General features: G+C 44.9%; 1 protein-coding gene across 2 annotated transcripts in view; it reads left to right on the top strand.

The window, feature by feature from the left end:
- GRIN2A (glutamate ionotropic receptor NMDA type subunit 2A) overlaps window positions 1-21,787 on the top strand; it is a 364,835-nt gene that overhangs the window by 199,332 nt on the left and 143,716 nt on the right. For both annotated transcript variants that reach the window (XM_060122862.1, XM_060122863.1), the window contains exon 2: window positions 10,297-10,889. In XM_060122862.1, the coding sequence (XP_059978845.1) occupies window positions 10,297-10,889 (593 nt within the window). The remainder of the gene's footprint in view (window positions 1-10,296; window positions 10,890-21,787) is intronic.

Raw genomic sequence — 21,787 nt, 5'->3', positions numbered from 1 at the left:
GAGGCTGCTTGTGCTTCTTTAAGAAAAGGAATCTGAAAAAAAATAGCTTCAGGTGCACAGAGAAAGTTCAGTAGCCCAGTGACAGTTGGGACCTCCAAAAAACGATGCACTCATGTACTTGGGTTTATCAGCTCCTTGGAGACCTGACTCAATGATCTGATCAGGTAGAATTTCCCTCTGGCTTTCTGTGTGAGGATGGCTGGACCTAGCCTCAGACAATCCATAATCGCTAATGACCCTGTTTAGAAGCCCTGAGTCAGATGCTCACCCGCAGTTTGACAGAACCCCAGGTGAAGCCAGCTTGGGCCTTTGCTGCGTGCTTGCATAGAAATAAGGGCCTGAATCTCAGCAGGTGTCTCTTCTTGGCCTGCCCTGCTAATGATCTAGGAAGCAGGACTGGGTCCAAGAGCAGCAGTCGCCATGTGGTTCTGATGAGTGTAGAGGATGTTGGGCTGTCCTAAGCTAGTTGCAGCTGGAATCAAGGACTACATCTCTCCGTGCATGTGTGTATTCTCTCCTCCAGCATTACGATGTATGTTAGAGGGAGGGCTTGACTCTGGATGATGAACTGGGACAAGCTCTGGAAGGCCCAGGCAGACGTGGGAGTCCTAGCCACACTCTTCAAGGTGAGGGTACCAGTTGACTAAACAATATAGCAAGCATTTATGTGCCTTACTGCATCTTCAAGGGAGGCTCCCCACTTGGCACAGATCAGAATTCCAAAGGGAAGAACAGGGCTAGCTCACATGAAATTCCAATGTCCCCAGAGTCCCAGATCCTCTCCCAGCTGCCCTGCTGGGAGATACTAATGGTGCATTTAGCAGAGGAATTGTTTGGAATAATATTACTCAGCCATAAGAAAATGAAATTGAGTTATTTGTAGTGAGGTGGATGGACCTAGAGTCTGTCATACAGAGTGAAGTAAGTCAGAAAGAGAAAAACAAATACCGTATGCTAACACATATATGTGGAATCTAAAAAAAAAAAAAGGTCATGAAGAACCTAGGGGTAAGACAGGAATAAAGACACAGACCTACTAGAGAATGGACTTGAGGATATGGGGAGAGGGAAGGGTAAGCTGGGATGAAGTGAGAGAGTAGCATGGACATATATACACTACCAAACGTAAAACAGAGAGCTAGTGGGAAGCAGCCGCATAGCACAGGGAGATCAGCTTGGTGCTTTGTGTCCACCTAGAGGGGTGGGATAGGGAGGGTGGGAGGGAGGGAGATGCAAGAGGGAAGAGATATGGGGATATATGTATATGTATAGCTGATTCACTTTGTTATAAAGCAGAAACTAAGGCACCATTGTAAAGCAGTTATACTCCAAAAAGATGTTAAAAAAAAATTGATCTAGGAATTAAATCCAGACCCCTTGCCATGATCTTCAGAGCTCTCACTGTGTGCTATGGCCTCTGCTTCCTGTCCTAACTCATCTCACCACCCTCTCCTTTGCTGATTAAACTGCAGCTGTTCTGATCTTCCTCCTGTTCCCTTTCCTCCCTTTGTACATGAGGTTGCTTCTGCTTGGATGGCTCTCCTTACCCCCACCTCACCCCTCAGCTTTGTCTGGCTGACAGCTCCTCCTTCACATTCTGTTGATCAGCTCTGACGTATCAGACCAGATGATCGGAAGGGGTGCTCCTCTCCACTCCACCCCTGAACTGCTGCATCATCTGATTTCCTTGAAATCATCCTACTGATTTCCTTCTTCCTTGTCTGTCTCCTCCCGTAAGAATGTAAACTTTGTAAAAGTGGGGATCTTCACTTTGGTCGCCTCCTTCCCTAGATTCCCTTCCCTAGAACAATGCCTGGCACATAGTAGGAGTTTGTTATAGTGACCAAATGAGTGAAAGGCAATTAATAGATGAACGTCTCTTCCTAGAGCAGAAGTTCTGGCAAGTCAAATACTTTAAATACTTAAAGTACTAGTCTCACTTTCTGCCCACTGGCAGCCGTGAAGACTCCGAATGCTACTCCCAGTTTCATTCCCAGAGCTGTGGCTTAGTGCCATGCAAGGTGTTGAGGAGGACTCAGAAGGGCGTGGGGTCCTGCCCTCAAGAATTCTAGCCTGAAGGGCAGGCGAGATGCATGCTTCTCAGCAACTAGGCAACCACACACAGTCAGGGCTGAGGGCTGGGCTGTAAAGATCAAGGTGCTGGAAACTCAGAAGGTTAGGAATATGTAGGAAGTGGGGTAGTAAGGAACCCGTAGTGGATGTGAGACTTGGGGCTTGACATTCAAGGCTGCCATCTCCACCACTAACACCAACTCAACTTGACTGAGCCCCTCCTACGTGCCAAGCGCTTTATGTACATTACCTCTCAAAATACGCACAGCAACCCTTTAAGGTGGTGACCGTTATTATCATTCCCGTTTTTCAGATGGGGAAATAGAGGCTTAGGTTAAAATACCCACTTCCAGTAAGAAGCAGATCCCAGGCAAGCTGTCAGCAAAGCCATGTTCCTCCTGCACATGCCCCATCCCTTGTGGGTTCACTTTGCAGAAAACACTTCACACACGATGGCATCATGACACAGCAAAGAGAGCACCAAATTGGGAGGGGAGAGACCCTCCATGTCTGTACTGCTGTCCTGCTGATTTATGTGAAATGTGGGACAAGTCATCCAAGATTCTGGAGCCTCAGTTTCCTCACCTTGAAAATAGGGGAGTTGGACTTGGCAGCACCAAGTCTTGCTGTTCATCAGCACTTTCAGGGGCAAATACATAACCTCAGGCTCCTCAACGGAGATTCTGATTCAGTGGAGATGGCTTGGAGCCTGGAAATCTAAAGGTACAAAAAATTCCCCAGGTGAACTGATACATAGCTACAGGGTTGGATACTGAAGGCTTGGATTAGTGTTTTCAATCCTGGCACATTAGACTTAACCCAGGGAATTAGAAATATCCTGGATTCCATCTCAGACCAACTGGATTGGCATCTTTAGGGGTAGGCCTGGTAGGGGTGGGAGAGCATCAGCTTTAAAGTTTAAAGACTTTTGGGCTCTTAAAATGTGGTTAGTGGGCTTCCCTGGTGGCGCAGTGGTTGAGAGTCCGCCTGCCGATGCAGGGGACACGGGTTCGTGCCCCGGTCCGGGAAGATCCCACATGCCGGCGGAGCGGCTGGGCCCGTGAGCCATGGCCGCTGAGCCTGCGCGTCCGGAGCCTGTGCTCCGCAACGGGAGAGGCCACAACAGTGAAAGGCCCGCGTACTGCAAAAAAAAAAAAAAAAAAAAAAAAAAAAAAAAAAAAAAAAAAAAAAAATGTGGTTAGTGTCACTGAGAAGCGAAATATTTAATTGTATTTCATATTTTAAATTTCAGTGTAAATAGTCATATGTGACCAGTAGGTGCTGTATTGGAAACCCAGGATAGAATGAGGCTGAAGGCTTGGTAGCTCTGTGTGGCTCATTCCTTGCTCCACCCCAAATCATAGGACTCTTCTTTGTAATTGTCTTGCCTAATACCCATCCTTCCCACTCTAGTCTAAGAGACTATTGCACGGACTCTGAGTTAAGCCTGTGTTTAACTCAGGTGTTCTCCTGGTCTCTGAATCAAAGCACTTCAGCTACCTTGGACAGCTCCCCTACCTGGGAACCCAATAGTCACCAGAAACCTAAGATTAAACTTCTCATTTGAAGAGAGAGGAGGATAGAGCGGAGAAAGATGTTGTTAGGTTATTTCAGACAAATGCCAGTGGATTTGCTCCTGAGAGAAGCAAAATGGGAAGTAGAACACAAATCATAAAATGGTCCAATGAGTGGAGGTTGCTTGGAGTGGAATTTTGTGTTTGTGGGTGATGGAACTGATGTGCTTTTGGGGAATGGCACCTGGGTATGACTTCCTCACTCTGTTCCAGTCTCCTGATTGACAGTTGATGTGAGATCATTGCTGCTGGTTGCCCATTTCTGAGGGATTTTCTTTTCTAGTTGGGTGCCTCAAGAAAGATTAAGTGGTGATATTCATCTCACACACACACACACACACACACACACACACACACACACACACACTTCTTCCTGATCTGCATACCTGGAATCAGTATTTCCCAGTAGCTAAGTAACCAGATTTTGGATTTGGATCACCTAGTCTGGGATCCTCCCTCTGCCATGTACTATGTGGGTTAGGCAAGTTACATTCTCTGAGCCTGTGTTTTTAATCTGTAATACAGGGGTCATAATAATACTTCCTACTGTATGCCACATTGTACTACATATAGAATAGACCAAATTAATATTAATTTTGATAGTGACCATGATGATGGTGATGAGGAGGAGGAGGAGGATGGGTGGATTTGATGGCTGTGATGATCATGGATGAAGATGATGATGATCATGGATGATGATGATGATGATGATGATGGTGATGATGGAGGGGGTGGAGGATGGCTGATGAGGGGATAAAGATCCTCTAGTGAAACAGATCCAGCTTATATGTATGTGAGAATGCTATTCATCTGAATCCTCAGGCTCATCAAGTTTGACACTTTTACTTTTCCTCTCATCCATGGAAAATGAAATCAAATATGTTTAAAAGCTCAGTTAGTACACAATAAGAGTAGCAGAAGGTACATCGGGGCTTAGCAAGGCAAAAAGCAAATTCCCAAGGAGTCCTGCAAGACCTTTGTCGGGTCCCTTGTGAGATTATCCTCTTTTTGGTGCTCACCCTGACAGGCAGAGGAAAATAAGCTAAAATAAGGGTGCAGGGTTGATAGCAGCAGCCAGTTCTGTCTTGCTTCCTAGGGATGAGTTTCCTGCTCATTTATTTTCTCACCAAATATTTCCTGGGCCCCTACTGTGTGTCAGACATGGTGCTAGGCTTTGAAGATGCTAACTTGAATAATGCTCATCCTGCTGTTGAGAGGAGACAGAGAAAAACAAATAAATCAGCTTTGGAGTTCATGTACTCAGGTCACAGAAATTCAGTTTCAGTTGGACTGGCATGGAGCATGAGCATTGGTGTTGTTTTTATAACTCTCCAAGTGATTCTGTTGTGCAGCCAGGAGTGAAAGCCACTGGTGTGTACAAAGGAACATTGGATGACATCTTGCAGTAACTGAGCTGTTGTCTCATGGGGCCATGTGGATTTTAAGGAAATCATTTAGCTTCTCTTCCTGTGTCTTTATGAGAAATGCCGTCCATAAGGGTTATAACCACCGGCAACACCTCATCTCTTAGGTAGTTGGAATTAAAGGGATAATGAGTGTGGGTGTCCTTTATAGCCTTATAAATGGGTAAGTGAAATTAAAGTTGGTTTTAGACTCTATTAAACATCAGACCTTGATACCCATGGAGTCAGGTCTCACCCTGGGGACTCAGCAAGATCTGGAAAATTCTAGAACCTTACTTATCCCAGGACTGGAACACAGAGTTGAAAGCAGACACCCAGAATCCCACACCTGCCTTCCTCCCTGACTCTGTGTTTAAAACAGTTTGTTCTGCTTCTGCAGAGCAGTGAGCTTGGGGAGGGCACTGCTTTTGCTTCAGAACCAAAGTGGGTGTCTGAAATCTGTTCCTCTCCCCCGGCTGCACACTGCCAAGGAAGCTGGTGCCAGAGGTGGTCAGACTGATCTGACCACGAAAGGGCAGGCTGTCATGGCAGGAGGAGGTAAGTGCAGGAGGGTCAGAACGTGCAGGACCTTGAAACAAAGGGCCATTTGGCATGTCAGATGCCAGGTCCTGGGAGTGTGGCCAAACTCCCCCATCACCTCCTGCCAGTCCCTAAAGCCACCTTAGAAAATCCCAAAGCTAAACGTGAGCCTCTTCAGTGCCTCGCTGTGCAATTATGTTTTGCAAATAACAACTTGCTTTCATCCCTCCGAGGGGTATACAGTATACACCACAGTGGTTTTGGAAGCTTAAGTTTCAGATGCCAATGGAAATGAAGGTGGCGTAGGGTAACTGCATGAGGTCCATAAAGGACATTGGCGATGTTTTCTCTCCAAAGCGTGACTCATCACTTCCTTCTCATGCAGCTCCCTTGGGCTCAGGATGAATGGGCTGGTTTGAGGAGGGAGGAGGGAATGTGAAATTAGCATGTCAGTAGATCTGGAGATACCATTTTTTACAAAGGATAAGGATCCGATCCCCTTAGGTTTGTGGCAGTGTCCATGTGGTCTAGAGGACAGAGAATGAGGAGAGGGGTCCCCAAACTGTTGGAGTCAGACATGGATAAATGAGCCTTTTACTCCTTCTAGTTCATCCTGTCGTCACAGCAACCCTATGGGATGGTGCTCACGATTCCCATTCCATAAGCAAAGAAACTCATGTCCAGAAGGTTTAGGTAATTACCCATGGTCACATGGCTAGTTAATGCAGAACCAGGACGTGAGCTCAGGTCTTATAGACCCCAGAGCCCATGTTATTCCAACTATGAAGTTTGACTGGTGTGCATGGAGGGGTGAACTAGAGAGTCTGAACTGAATGTGATAGGCCTAGGGGAGCCACTGGTGACTGTAGAGGAGAGGAGTGGTGTGATTAAAGCTGTGCTTTAGGGATTTCAATCAGGCAGCCGTGAACAAGGCAAGTTGTTGAGATGCTCAAGTCAGGAGTGAACTACGTCTTTTAGAGGGACAGGTGTCATAAACCCCTGATGTGAGACACCAGAACTCCTGACCCAGGGGGAAAATATTGAATAATAGTGGGTGAAAATAATAGTGACGTACACTTGTAGAGCACATGATATTTGATGGGTACTGCACTGGGTGATTTTATACAGAGAAATCATTTAATTCTTACAACTTAATGAGGAAGTGCTATCATTGGCAATAGGGTAGTGAGGGGTGAAAAGCTTGGAATCTTTCAGGCAGGCAAACCTGATTCGCTACCTGTGTGATTCTGAAGAAATCATTCTACCTCAGAGTCTACTTATTCATTTGTAAAATGGGGATAATACTAGTACCAGTTTGGCAAGATTGTTGGGGGTGGGATTAAATGAGCTACAACCTAGAAAGTGTTGAGCCACATGACTCTTACAAAGTACTCCTGGCATGTTAGCTGGTATAATTATTACCATTGCTATACCCATTGTACAGATGTGGAAACTGAGGCCTGGAAAGATGAAGTGATTCTTCCCAAGGCTACACAATTTGGATCGGTACCTGGGCAGTCTGATCCCGGAAGTTACACTGCTATCCATTCTGGGGGAAGAGATTAATGGGGATCAGAGGAGGGTAACAGGAGAGATTCAGCTTGGGCAGGACAGTAGGGATGGCACAGGGCAAGGGGTTTGTACATACTCTTTCACAGGGGGCTTGTGCCAAGCCAGCTCTTGGCTACTGAATGGCTATCCCTATAATTACCTTTCTCCTTTCTGAAGTTTAATGTGTAGCCGTGCCCTCCTTTCTCTACGTAGAGAGCCAGATAAGGCTGCATTTGCTTACAGTTCTGCTCTGTGCTCATGGGTACACGTACATGGATATAATAATGTCCAACTCATAGTACATAGAGCAGAGGTGTTGGAGCATCCCAAACACCACCAACTCCCACATCTAGCATGTTTGACCTCCACCTCTTCACCAATACCAGTTATCCCAAAGAAATGGGATAACTGGTAGTAGGTTGTCTCAGAGATCCTTTTTATTGGGTTCCAACTGTGCCCTTAGCATATGTCCACCTGAGAACTTTCTCCGTTCCTCATGTGCTCAGGGCAAGATGCTGATTCCATTGCCTTTTGCAGTCATAATGTAAGTCTAGTGACCGGCTTCCTCAGAGGCATCTTTGCTCCATGGGAATGATGACATTTCTTTTGTAAGTAAGGTTGGAACTTTTCAGTCCCATCCCAAGAGACACCTGACAGTGCTTTAGGTTGATGACTATAATTGTCTTGAGACTTCACTTCTGTGCCGCCTTCTGCTCGTGGATTCTTTATATTGTTGCCTTTCGGGGTATTTAATGAGGCTCTATGGGCAGCTGTTGAGGCTCACAGGACTTATATATTCTCCTTCTTATCAATAAAGGACACACTAAATATATCTGGGCCTTGGATGGTGACGTGGTTCCTCAGGATAGGGGGATGATAATGTTGAACGTTTTTATTTTTTGGACATGACATTCGAGAGCCATATAAAAAAAATACAGGCTTGGATACTGAACCTCCCCTTTCACTTTGTGTTTACACCAAGGACATTTCTCTTGAGCTTCACTCACACATTCATTCACTCATGCACTCCCTCACCCTCCTTCTCCAGACGGGTCGTGTGCCAAGACTTCTGCCAGATTTTGGGGACAGAGGGATGAGGCCAGCAAAATCTCTGCCCTTAAGCAGTTCGCCACCTTGTTGAGGCGTGATAGAAAGTGATTAATCAATCCAAGAATATTGGATTTCTCCAAAAGCTACTGTGGGGGAAAAGATAATTATCCCAAGTCTTTAAATGTTACCCCATTTAATTGATTTAATGATAGGTAAAATTCATAGAACTGTAACGTTGGAAGCGGCCCAGAAGGCATTTATTCCTGTTTCTTCTCTCTGCCTTCAGGCCGTGCCGCACTCAGATTACCCCCCAACCTCCGTGCACTTTAGAAAAGGGGGTTGTTTCTAAGAACGATGGCTTTTAGCCCTTTCAAATAAAACTTCCTAGTCAGTGAGCATCCACAGGGAAGACTATGCAGACTTGTTGAAAGGCTTGACATGCACAGCTACTAAGTGTTGTTCAGAAAGACATGAATGGAATCATCCCCTCTTCACGTACACACGCACACACGCACGAAATGGAATCCTCGTATTTGTACACTTGAGGGTGTATTAAATGCCGTGGTACATACAGAATGCAACATGCAAGCATGGCTGCAATACGATAAGGACCCTTTGAGAATTCTTTCAGTTCCCAGAAAAAAATATATCTCTGCATTTGTCAAATCCTGTTTTGCTGTAATACAGAGCCATACTTTCTGTTTAGTTGGCATTTTTGCACCATGCCAGTGGGTCCACAACATGGTTTAAGCACCTACTCTATGCAGATCTTCAGTGATCCCAGGAAGGCTGTGGTGGTATGTTGGGAAAGGGGCTGGAAGTGGAACCAGAACCTGAGTTTGGACGCTGACTTAGCCATGGACCATTCTGAGCCTCATTTTCCCCAGCCAACAATACCAACTTCATAGGATCATCACGGGATTTGACGAGTTAAGGAGTGTGAAGGTAGTTTGGAAATGGTGCCACTGTGGGCACCACCCACTTTTTTTTCTAAATGGAAGTTTGTTCTCATGATCAGATCATGACTTGGTGAGATGTTAGGACTATTAGAGACCCTTTAACCCAACACAAGTAACCGTGTCACTTCCCAGTGTAAGAACATTCGGCATCTTGCCCTTATGCTCAGAATAAGGTCTAACATAGCCTCTGAGGCTGTACGTGATGGGGTTTTTGCCAAGCTCTTCAACATCATCTCACCCCCCCTACATCACAGGCCATCATGCATTTATCTCCAGTTCCTGGAATAGTCAAGATGTATCCTCAGGGCTTCTCTGACTATACTGTCCACTGGCTTCCCCTCTTCTGTACCTGGATATTCCTTCAACACCCCCTTATGCCTCTCTCAGCCCCCAGTCCATAGACGTTGCTCTTCTTCACTTTCCTTCCAGGTCTATGAAGGCAGAGGCCATGTCTGTCTGTCTTATAAATCATCATTTCTGCAAGCTCTAACATGTTGTTGCCATGTAATTAGGCGTTCAACAAATATTTATTGATTGAACAGAGAGATGTCCACCTAGCATTTATCATACTCTATATTACGCAGGAATCTAGAGTTCAAGTGAATCTAGAGTTCAAGACTTTAGAAACACTCCTAAAATTGGCTTAAGTGAACATGGAACTTGTGGCTTACATAACCAACAGGTCCAGAGTAAATGGCTCCAGGCATGACTGACTCCAGATGCCCCAAGTATGTCATCAGGAACCTCCTTCTATTTCCTGTTGTTGTTTTATTTCTGTCAGCTTCATTTTCCAGTCATGAGCTTGGGGGCCAGATAGAGTTCATTCTGTTGGACCCATCTGAACCCAGAGGGGTGGTGGTGAGATGAACTAGAGGAAAAATGAAGCTGGCAAAATAACAGATGTCCTTCACTGTTCTGGGCTGTGGGCTCCAAGTTCAGGGACCTCTCTCATCCCTGTGTTTCCAGTATCTGTTCCAGAGTCTGGCATACGGTAGGTGCTCCGGAATGTTTGTGAATGAACAGATGTGGGATTTATTTTCCCTCACTTCTAGGAAGGAGCTTCTTTAAGCCAACAAAGGCAGATGGTTGTGCATAAACTGCCTTCGGCCTCATCCTCTGTTTTGCTTTCTTTTTACCTGTTGGCAGGATCCAACGTCTACCTTCTTCCAGTTTGGAGCGTCCATCCAGCAGCAAGTCACCGTCATGCTGAAGATCATGCAGGATTATGACTGGCATGTTTTCTCCCTGGTGACCACCATCTTCCCTGGCTACAGGGACTTCATCAGCTTCATCAAGACCACGGTGGACAACAGCTTTGTGGGCTGGGACATGCAGAACGTGATCACACTGGACACGTCCTTCGAGGATGCAAAGACACAAGTCCAGTTGAAGAAGATCCACTCCTCCGTCATCTTGCTCTACTGTTCCAAAGACGAGGCCGTCCTCATCCTGAGTGAGGCCCGCTCCCTCGGCCTCACTGGGTACGATTTCTTCTGGATCGTCCCCAGCTTGGTCTCGGGGAATACGGAGCTCATCCCCAAAGAGTTTCCATCGGGACTTATTTCTGTCTCCTACGATGACTGGGACTACAGCCTGGAGGAAAGGGTGAGGGACGGCCTGGGCATCCTGACCACTGCTGCATCTTCCATGTTGGACAAGTTCTCCTACATCCCCGAGGCCAAGGCCAGCTGCTACGGGCAGATGGAGAAGCCAGAGGTCCCACTGCACACGCTGCACCAGTAAGAGGGGCTCTTTGCTTGTCCGCCAAAGTGGAATCAGAGTTTTGTTGTTGTTTGTTTAAATACAAAAAACGATATGTACTCATTGCTGAAAATGTGCACTGAAAATAGAGAATGTTGTGTGTGTGCCTGTGGGATTTGTTGGTTTGTTCTCTCCCCTCTTCCTCTCGTCTTATCTCCTTTTGTTTTTAAGTAACATCATCCTTGGTTTTCTGCAACTTACTTTTTTTACTCAACGGTATACCCTGGAAACCTGCACCTGAGATCTATTTGTCTGTCTATCTATCTATCTATCCGTCCTCTATCTATAGCTATATCTTAAGTATGTGTGTATATATAGATATATGTATGTATATACATGCCTATCTATATACACATGTATGAATATATGTAGATGTATGTATACATACATGTGCGTGTGAATATGCACAGATATATGTAGATATACATATGTATGTGTATATATAGATATGTATGTATGAATATCTACGTTCTTTGTAAACTGCACATTGCATTCCTCAGTAGGGATATACCATGATTTATTTATCCAATCTTCATAATAATAGAAATTTATGTTGTTTCAGCTTTTTTTCCATTAGAAACTAAACTGCAGTGATAATCATCCTTACCTGTCTCTTTGTGCACATGTGCAAATGTTTTTCTAGGGTTGATTCTAAGAAGTAGAGTTTTGTGGTCATGGAACAAGTGCATTTTAAAATTTAAGTGTCTATTGCCAAATTGTCCCACAAAGTAACTATATATTTTATGTTCACACTAGCATTCTGTGAAATCACTCGACTTCCCACATCCTCACCAACACGTTACATGTTGGGGAAAGTGCCCACACTGGTGCTCCTAGTCTCAGAGTTTGTATCTGAATTTCCTCCCTTCATATGGCCTAAGTGTTTTTTTGTTTTTTTTTTTTTTTGCGGTACATGGGCCTCTCCCGTTGCGGAGCACAGTCTCCGGACGCGCAGGCCCAGCGGCCATGGCTCACGGGCCCAGCCGCTCCGCGCCATGTGGGATCTTCCCGGACCGGGGCACGAACCCGTGTCCCCTGCATCGGCAGGCGGACTCTCAACCACTGTGCCACCAGGGAAGCCCATGGCCTAAGTGTTTTTGTAGGCTGTTGGAAATCTTGGCAGACATCACTTTTAAATCTGCATTGTATTCCATCATATGGCTGTATCATAATTTAGTTAACTACTCCCATCTTGGTGGACATTTAAGTTAAATTTGATGTTTCCGAGAAGTGTCATTGTTCTTTGTGGGCCATCATTATGGCTCAGCTGTTGAGATTTAGAATGATCACTCCTACACCCATTTTGCGTGTGTTTGCCTGATGTTCGTTGATTTAAGCCATGCTCATTCTTCAGATAAGCAGTGTAGCACCATGATTAAGGGACTGGGCTGTGGAGTTGGACTTGTTAGGGTTCATATCTTGTCTTGTCCACTTTCCATGTGACTTGGACAATCATTTTACCTTTCTGGGCCTCAGTTGTTCATTGCAAAATGATGGGGTGTTTTTTGTTTTTGTTTCTTCTTTTTTTTGTAATTTTTATTTATTTTTGGCTGCTTCGGGTCTTCGTTGCTGCGCGCAGGCTTTCTCTAGTTGCGGCCAGCAGGGACTACTCTTTGTTGCGGTGCGCGGGCTTCTCATTGCGGTGGCTTCTCCCGTTGTGGAGCACGGGCTCTAGGCACGTGGGCTCAGTAGTTGTGGCACATGGGCTCAGTAGTTGTGGCTTATGGGCTTAGTTGCTCTGCGGCATGTGGGATCTTCCTGGACCAGGGATCGCCTAGGTGGTGGTTCTCTCACTTCAACATGCATGAGAGTCACTGGGAGGGCTTGATAAAACAAGACTGCTGGGCCCCATGCTCAGAGTTTCTAATTCAGTAGCTCTGGAGTGGACTTTAAGAATTTGCAATTCTAGCAAGTTCCTGGGTGATGACGATGTTGCTGGTCTGGGGAACATGCATTGAGAACCAATGTTCTAGGGGTTGTCCTGAGTATGAAATGAGGTGATGCATGAAGAGTGCCCCTTAGCATGGGTGCCTTGCACCTGGCAATTATTTAATGACTGTCGGAGTGAGCAGTGAAGTTGCTTTGGTCATCAGAAAGTATAGTCAGCAGACCAGGTGAGTTTATTATCGGTAGAATAACATGTCACTCTAAAATGTCTCTGGAAGGTTTTAGGACTCTGAATCTGCTACAGTTCAGGGATAATCTCTGGTCTGCAGCTGGTGTGTGTGTGTGTGTGTGTGTGTGTGTGTGTGTGTGTGTGTGTGTGTGTGTGTGTGTGTGTGTGTGTGTGTGTGTGTGTGTGTGTGTGTGTGTGTGTGTGTGTGTGTGTGTGTGTGTGTGTGTGTGTGTGTGTGATGGAGGAGGCTTAAAGATTTTACCTGAAACTGACATTTATCCGAAAAATGAACTCTTAGGTTAGGAAATCATGGTCCTTTGAAATTTTCCCTTCCTCGCTCCTCTTTCCCTCTTTAATGATCTTGTTTCTACGTTGCTACTTTCAGCATTTTTAATAATTGTCCAGGTATCAGGAAGGAACTAGGATAAATTGGTATGAGTCACGGGAGTGTCTTACAGAGGCAGGATTGCTGCCAGCCCAAATGAATTCTCACTTCCCATAATAAGTGCCTTGCAGCTGGAATATTCGTATAATTCTGATGGAAACATAACTCAATTGTAGGGCAATTGAAATATAATATATACAGGAAGAGGAACTTGAGAAGAATAATTGGCAAGACATTCAGATCTCTTTCCAGTGACCACCCTGAATTCCACTCCTTAAAAAAAAAAAAATTCTACTCCTGTGAAATCCTGGTGTGCTCTTTCCAGGAGTTATGCTTTGAATGCAGCAATGTTGTAGGTGGTATTTCAGCCCCAGAGAAGTAATGCATTAAGTGTGGTAAGCCGTCATCCACCGCCTGGTTTTGTTTTTTGTTTTTTGTTTTTTTTTCTTGCGGCATGCTGGCCTCTCACTGTTGTGGCCTCTCCCGTTGCAGAGCACAGGCTCCGGACGCTCAGGCTCAGCGGCCGTGGCTCACAGGCCCAGCCGCTCCGCGGCATGTGGGATCTTCCCGGACTGGGACAGCGGCCATGGCTCACGGGCCCAGCCGCTCCACGGCATGTGGGATATTCCCGGACTGGGGCACGAACCCGTGTCCCCTGCATCGGCAGGCGGACTCTCAACCACTGCGCCACCAGGGAAGCCCCCACCGCCTGGTTTTAATGAAACATTTCTCCACCCTTGGAGCACTGGTGGCGCTCAGCCTCAGTGTGTAGGGCTCAGCCAGTATGTGGGTGCTTCGCCACACTTCCCCACTAGCACAGTGTTCCTTAAGCCCACCCAGGAAAGAGTGGGACCTTGCGAAGCAAGACAAGGACCAGGAGCTGGAGAAAGCCCCAAGACGCAGTTTTTAAGAAAAGGATTAAGGGCACTATATCTCTATCCTCCATCCATCACTCCTTCTATCCAGCAAACCCTGTGCTAGCCTCTGGAATCATACATGAATTAACATATAACTTCTCAAAGAATGTACAGTCTGATGAAGATGGGGGAAATTCGTCTAAAGACAAACTCAGGTAACAAGGGCTTTTTTTTTTTTTTTGCCATACGTGGGCCTCTCACTGTTGTGGCCTCTCCCGTTGCGGAGCACAGGCTCCGGACGCGCAGGCTCAGCGGCCACGGCTCATGGGCCCAGCCGCTCCGCGGCATGTGGGATCTTCCCGGACCGGGGCACAAACCCATGTCCCCTGCATCGGCAGGTGGACTCTCAACCACTGCACCACCAGGGAAGCGCAACAAGGACTTTTTTTAACATAGAAAAGAAAAGAATAGTAAAAAAAGTAGAGTCTAGCAAGAGGGAGGAGATACGGGGATATATGTATATGTACAGCTGATTCACTTTGTTATAAAGCAGAAACCAGCACACCATTGTAAAGCAATTCTACTCCAATAAAGATGTTAAAAAAAAAAGTACAGAGTCTGATGAAACACCCACCCCCATACTCATCCCAGAGAACAAAGTGAACATGTCATATTTGTTTCAAATTTTTAAAAGAAATAAAACATTACTGATAATGTAGAAGTCCTGATTATACCTCTCCCCAGCCCCACTCTTCTCCCTTTCTCTCCATGAGAGAGAAAAACACCACAGTGAATTTGGTATGTATCTACATCCATGTGCATGTTTTGTACTTTTGATACAGATACAGTGCGACCTTAGACCCAATGGGTAGTTCTTTTTGATATCATAAGTGGTATCTAATGTGCTGGAATTTCCTTTACCTCAACCTATGGCTCAAGCATGATCTATGAGGACACATATAAACCTAGTGTATTCATCTTAGTTGCTTTTTTGTATTCTGTTGTATGTGTTCTATCTTTTATTTAATCAGCCCCCTTTGATGGACGTTTAGGTTGTTGACAGTAAGGAATCTTCAGTCTGGGTAACTGAAGGCAGAGAACACATGTGTCTGCAACCTGATTCGGACCCATCAGCTTGAGTTAGGAGTTCTCACTTAAAGCTTTAAAAAGTTACATTTTCAGCTGGTTTAAAAAGTCTCATTTCGCAAAGCATCTGTAAACAAATAGCTCTCATCACTCCCACTCTGCAGTAGGGAGGAGGCAAATAGCTTCAGAAGAGGTTCAGGTGAAGTCACGCCTGATGGTTTCATGGTGAGTTGCTGAGGGATCAGGGGTCCTGCTTTGACTGGTTGAGTTCTACATCTTGGGGCTAACTAGGTGTGTCCCTCAGTGGCCCTCACGGACGTTGCTTGTAATCTTACACACGGAGTTTGTATAGTTAAAATATTGTCACGATGGTTTACTGCTCACAGTGATGGACCAGGTACAAAGGGTCTGCTTGCCGGGTTAATGATCCTACCGTGGACCTGTGTCTGTTCTTGTTTCAGAAAAAAAAAAGTGGGGAAAAGGGGAAATGTTCTTTATGTTTAATATTCTGGTTTTACAGAAGGCACTTTGAAAAGAGCAGTCAGCGTTTTCCAAAGTTCAAAAATAGCTCAGCCATGTTATGTAACCGCCTCCTTGCTACTGCAGAGTTATTAAACATCTGTTCCTTCACCAAGCACAGAGCACATCGCTGGCAACTCCTGGATCTGTGAAGGTAAACCATTACCTGTTTTGTTGGCATGGAACTTAGGCTGCTCTGTCCAGTTCTGTCCCAAGAACATCTCCGGTTCACTAGCGGATGGGGCCCCTCCGGAGGCAGCACGACATCATGGTCAAGAGTGTGGGTACTTGGGAGTTCCCTGGCCGTCCAGTGGTTAGCACTCTGTGCTGTCACTGCTGAGGGCCCGGGTTTGATCCCTGGTCAGGGAACTAAGATGCCACAAGCCGTGGGGTGCAGCCAGAAAAAATTGATGAAAAAAAAGTGTGGGCACTGGAGACAGGCTGCCTTGTTTGAATCCCTGATCTGAACTCTCCTAGTTTCAAGACTTCGGCCAAGTCACTTGATTCCTCCAAGTCTGCTCCCTCGGATGTAACCTGGGGATAAGAAAACTGTTGTCCTGTAGGCTAGAGCCTGGCATATGGAAAGCAATCTGTAGATGGTTACCATTGTTGATAAAATGTGTGTGCACATCTGTGTGTTTCCTCTTCCACTTTTACATTTATGAAGGAGGAGGTCATAGAAGGGAGAAGGTGGATGCTTTTAAGACTTAAACGCTCTTGCCAAAGGATTAGCTTGGGAGGAGCGTGGCCAGTGGGAAGAAGGGTAGAGAAAAAAGTGGAGAAAAGTTCATGGGCTGAGTGCCAGCTTGGTTTAGAATTAGCCACATACTTACCAAGTATAAGTTACTAACCACTCCGAACTCAGGCTTTTTTCCTAAAATGCCCATGTGTCTGTGTGTGTGTGTCTGTGTGTGTGTGTGTGTCTGTGTGTGTGTGTGTGTGAGAGAGAGAGAGAGAGAGAGAGAGAGAGAGAGAGAGAGAGAGAGGGAGGGGGGGGAGAGAGAGTCATTTCTTCATACTGTAGGAGAATTAAATGAAAGCATATATGTAAAACAGTTATCATTGTGCCTGGCATGTAGTAGGCATTACACAAACAACTGTGAAGTCATTATTCTTATGATGATGATTATCATCATTATTATTACTTTAATTTATACCTGTTATACTGCAAGCTGTACAGAGACAGGGAAGTGAGAGATGGAGGTATATTTCAATCTTGTTTGTTACCGATTGAGTTGTGACTCTGTGTCCTGTAGCTCGGCTCCCCTTTCAGTTGTGGAGGAGGATGTGGCAGTCGCTGCGCTGGAAGTCAAATAGAAGCGCTCAGGTAGATCTACAGCCCCAACCAGGGGAAAAAGAACAACTTCTTCGGGAGAGCTATGAATTACTATTAAAGGGAAGTTATTTGGTTTTAATTGATGGTACCTGGCTTGACCATTTATGTGTTTTACATTAACTTCTTGATTTATAAAGTCCAGCTTCTGCTTTAAGAAGCAACAGCATTGTAAATTATCACCCTGACAGGAAGGGAAATGGAAGGAAGATAAATAAGTGAGAGTAAATTTAATTCATATCCAATTTACATTGATACTTTTTTCAATCTTCCTTTCTGAAATATCCATAGGAAAACTTCCTGGTTTAATGACCCGTTAAGAGACTGATCTGAACCTGGTTGGCATATTTGTATTTGATAATCAGAATTATCACTGTTGGTTTTTTTTTTTTTTTTTTGCGGTACACAGGCCTCTCACTGTTGTGGCCTCTCCCGTTGCGGAGCACAGGCTCCGGGCGCGCAGGCTCAGCGGCCATGGCTCACGGGCCCAGCCGCTCCGCAGCATGTGGGATCTTCCCGGACCAGGGCACAAACCCGTGTCCCCTGCATCGGCAGGCGGACTCTCAACCACTGCGCCACCAGGGAAGCCCTGGTTTCTTTTTTAATGCCAATATAGAGGCCTGCGCAGTTATAATTCTCTGTGTTATAACATCCCTGGGTGAATGTAATAACTCTGCAAATATTTATCTGTGGGATCAGCATATGCTCAACAAACATTTCTGGCGATGACACCAGGTACCCGGGAGACCAAGCCATCCTCTGGGCCTGTGCTGTAAATCTGATTGGGAGTCTGGACTCGGGAAAGGGGGAAAAGACTGAGTCTCAAAGAGATATGTAGTGAGAGAATCCAGCAGCCTGTACCACATTAAGAACCCAAAGCGTATTCCACGAGGCTATGTGACTTTGTGGAATGTGGTTTTGGATAGTGCTTTGTTCAAACCCTCTCATTATCTAGGCTATCCTGGGCAAGTTACTTAACTTCTTTGAGCCTCCATTTCCTTGATTATATACAGAGATAATTCCAACCGTACAGGATTATGGTGACACTTAAATGCACATAATTTACCTAGCCAAGCATCTAGGATGTAGTTGGCCCCCTGCAGATGTTAATTCTCGCCCTTCGCTCGGCCAGATGCACAGCTTGATCTGACACCTCTTGTGTCCTGATGGACCCATGAGAGGTGGGCTGTGCTCCCTGGGTGTTCAGCCTGAGAGTGAAGTCAACAGCCTCTCCTCAGCCTCATCTCTGTTTGTGGCACCTCTCCTGGAACACCGCCCTCTCTTTTTTGGCTGGAAGTCAAGAGCACCGTATGCCAACCCAGCAATGCAAGTCAATCATTTCCAATTGGCATCCAATGAATAGCTCGACAAATGGTGGAAACCCAGTGCTGGCAACTTGAAAGGGTCAGAAATTGTCCGTGCCTTTACCTTGAAGGAAAGGTGGTTTGGGTTGTTTTGGGGTCACACATAAAGCATAAATATTGTTCAAATTTGCCTTAGGCCAGATTCAAATCTTTGGATTTTGGAACCAGCATGCCAACAAAAATACGTATTGATCTTTTTCCTACGTATTTCCTTTTATCCTTTTTTGAATACTAGGGAAGCTTTCATTTTGAAACTTGTTAATTTGGTGACATATACTACATTTGCTACAGCTTCCTTCTGTGAAAGGATTATGCGAAGAAAAGCACCATTTTCACTACTCTGGTGCCTGCTAACAGAGAGTATATTGGGAGCAAGGGGTTTTAATGTGTAAGCACAGGGACCAGTTAGGAGATTAAGACCTAAATCTGTGTAATGCTATAGATTCAGAGGGAAGTGGGTGGGCTTATGCATGTTTCGGAAGTAAAATGAACAAAACGTGATGGATGGATATGAAATGATAGAAGAGATTCAATAATACTTCTTCACTTGTACAGCTGAATAGATGGCGGTACCTTGCACAAAATTGGAGAAGAAACAAATTGGGGGAGAGTGAGACAGGAACAGCATCTAATTTCAGACATGTTCAGTTGAACATACTTTGTAGACATCCAAGTGGAAATCTCAAGTAGGCAATTGGAGAAAAGAGTCTGAGTTCAGGCTGAAAATCTAACACACAGGTTTTGAGCTTACTGATGCCAGTTAAAACCTCAGGATTGGGTGAGATCATCTAGGGGAGAATGAAGACTCAGAAGAGTGATCAGGTTCCAACCTTAAGGAACTTCAGCATTAATTGGTAAATAATCCCTGAGGGGAAGGAGAATACTGGAGGAAACGAGTTGGGCTGTGAATTTCGGCTGCCTTTTCCGCCTTGGAGACTCTCTATTCTCAGCCTTGATTTTGTTGTGGAGCCTAGTGGGTGTCTGTACAATGTCTGTTATATGCTAGACATCATGATGGAGGCTATGGACCTTCCAAAGATCTATAATCCACAAGCATTGTTAATCTATCTGGGCTTAGTGCAACCTAGGAGAGTTAAATAATCTGACCAGAAGTTTTAACCAATATGTGGAAGAAGTAAAATTTTATCACATGATGAACTGCCAAGCAAATCATCAGAGCAGTGAATGCTTTGAGTTAAAGGAAACCAATACCATACTGGGCTGGATCCATGACATAGGTGGCGAGCCAAGCTTTGGGTCTGAAGAGACGAGGAGGTCATACTCAGGAAGGGGGAAAAAACCTCTGCTTCTGTTTCATTCTTGACATGATCTGGAAAACATCTGATGCCGCACAAAACAAGTTAAAAATCCTTTCCACCACAAGAGAGGAGCATATGGCAAGGTGTGAAGGGCCAGTTCATTTATAAGCTGTCCTTTGCTTTCCTGGAAGGGTGTCTGTCTATACCCCTCCTCCTCGTATGTAGGACAGAAGCCCTCCTTGTCATTCCTTCCAGGTGGGAGCTAGACAGCCAGAACGGGCCTCTCCACCTGTTCTTTGCCTTTGTCCTCTTGCTTTCCTGCTCCCCGCTTCTCCTGCCTCCGTGTAGATGCTGCCTGCCTGCAGGTGTGACTGAGCCCCTGTGCAGGCTCCTGGTGCCTCAAAGCCTGGCATGGATCGCAGGGACAGAGGAGTCACTGTCAGCTTGGTGATGCTAACTGGGTTCTGCGTGGGCAGGGGAGGCCAGCCACATTGCTACACAGGCAATGAACTGGCTGATCTGCTATGGTGAATGAACTGGCTGATCTGCTGTTGTCTGGTATACTCTTGTCCAAATCCCCATAGCCAGTTCCTGAGGGTTTGCATCATTTGATTAAATCCTATCCAAACACAAGGAATAAACATATATCACTGTTTCCTACACAGTGGAGGACAGCTGTCCTGAGACACATGCTCATTTCCTTTTCATTTCCATCCCTGTTAATAAAAGGAAGTTTCAACAATTTAATTAATACATCATTATGTGTTGGGGGGGAAGGGAAACTTCAAGTTTCGTAAGTTACATTATGGAAGCATAGATAGATAGAAGTATAGTTGATTCACGATGTGTTATTTTTTGGTGTACAGCAAAGTGATTAAGTTTTATATATATAATATATATATATATAATACATATATTCTTTTTCAGATTCTTTTCCATTATAGCTTATTACAAGATATTGAATATAGTTCCCTGTGCTATACAGTGCACCTGTTGTTTAATTTGCAGCAACATTGGATGGACCTAGAGATTATTATAGTAAGTGAAGTAAGTCAGACAGAGAAAGACAAATATCATATGATATCACTTACATGTGGAATCTAAAAAAGTGATACAAATGAAACTATTTACAAAATAGAAATAGACCCACAGACATAGAAAACAAACTTATGGTTACCAAAGGGGAAAAGGGAGGAGGTATAAGTTGGAATCATATATATTTTAAAATCGGATGTAATGGAAATGTTAAAATACTCTAATGATACAACCTACCATGTATTAAGTCCCTCCTATGTACCAGTCACTTTAAATACATTATCTTTTATCCTTAGGTATGAGTTAGGATGTTTTTGCTGCAGGTAATAATCAACTAAATTCAGTTATGTGATTGAGTTATTTGATTGGAATTCTAGACACAGGGTGGACTTCAGATGCAGTATGCTCAAGGTTCTGGTTCTTTCCCCTGTGATCTCTTGACTCTGCTCTTTTTTTTTTCAAGATAAATTAATGTCATAATAAGTTATTTAAAATCCATATGCAGTCACACAACTAAACTTCATAATTATCTCTTCTTGGATAATAATAAAGAATTTGTCCTGTTAAACTCTTCCCTTTGGTTGTTTAGAATCTAACATCCTCTTATTGGATGCTTAGGTAATTAAATGACAGCTTCAAATATAAGATCTTATCATAAACATATATTAAATTTAGTTTCAATTTAATGAAATGCAAACATTTGTAATTTGGGATTTAGGACAATTCAACTCACGGAAATATTTTTTAAAAACTTCACACTCCGGGGCTTCCCTGGTGGTGCAGTGGTTGAGAGTCCGCCTGCCGATGCAGGGGACACGGGTTCGTGCCCCGGTCCGGGAGGATCCCACTTGCCGTGAAGCGGCTGGACCCGTGAGCCATGGCCGCTGAACCTGCGCGTCCGGAGCCTGTGCCCCGCAACAGG

This window comes from Lagenorhynchus albirostris, chromosome 15, assembly GCF_949774975.1.
Source record: "Lagenorhynchus albirostris chromosome 15, mLagAlb1.1, whole genome shotgun sequence".
NCBI lineage: Eukaryota > Metazoa > Chordata > Mammalia > Artiodactyla > Delphinidae > Lagenorhynchus > Lagenorhynchus albirostris.
The sequence above is the reverse complement of the archived record's forward strand: the minus strand, read 5'-3'. Positions and strand labels throughout refer to the sequence as shown.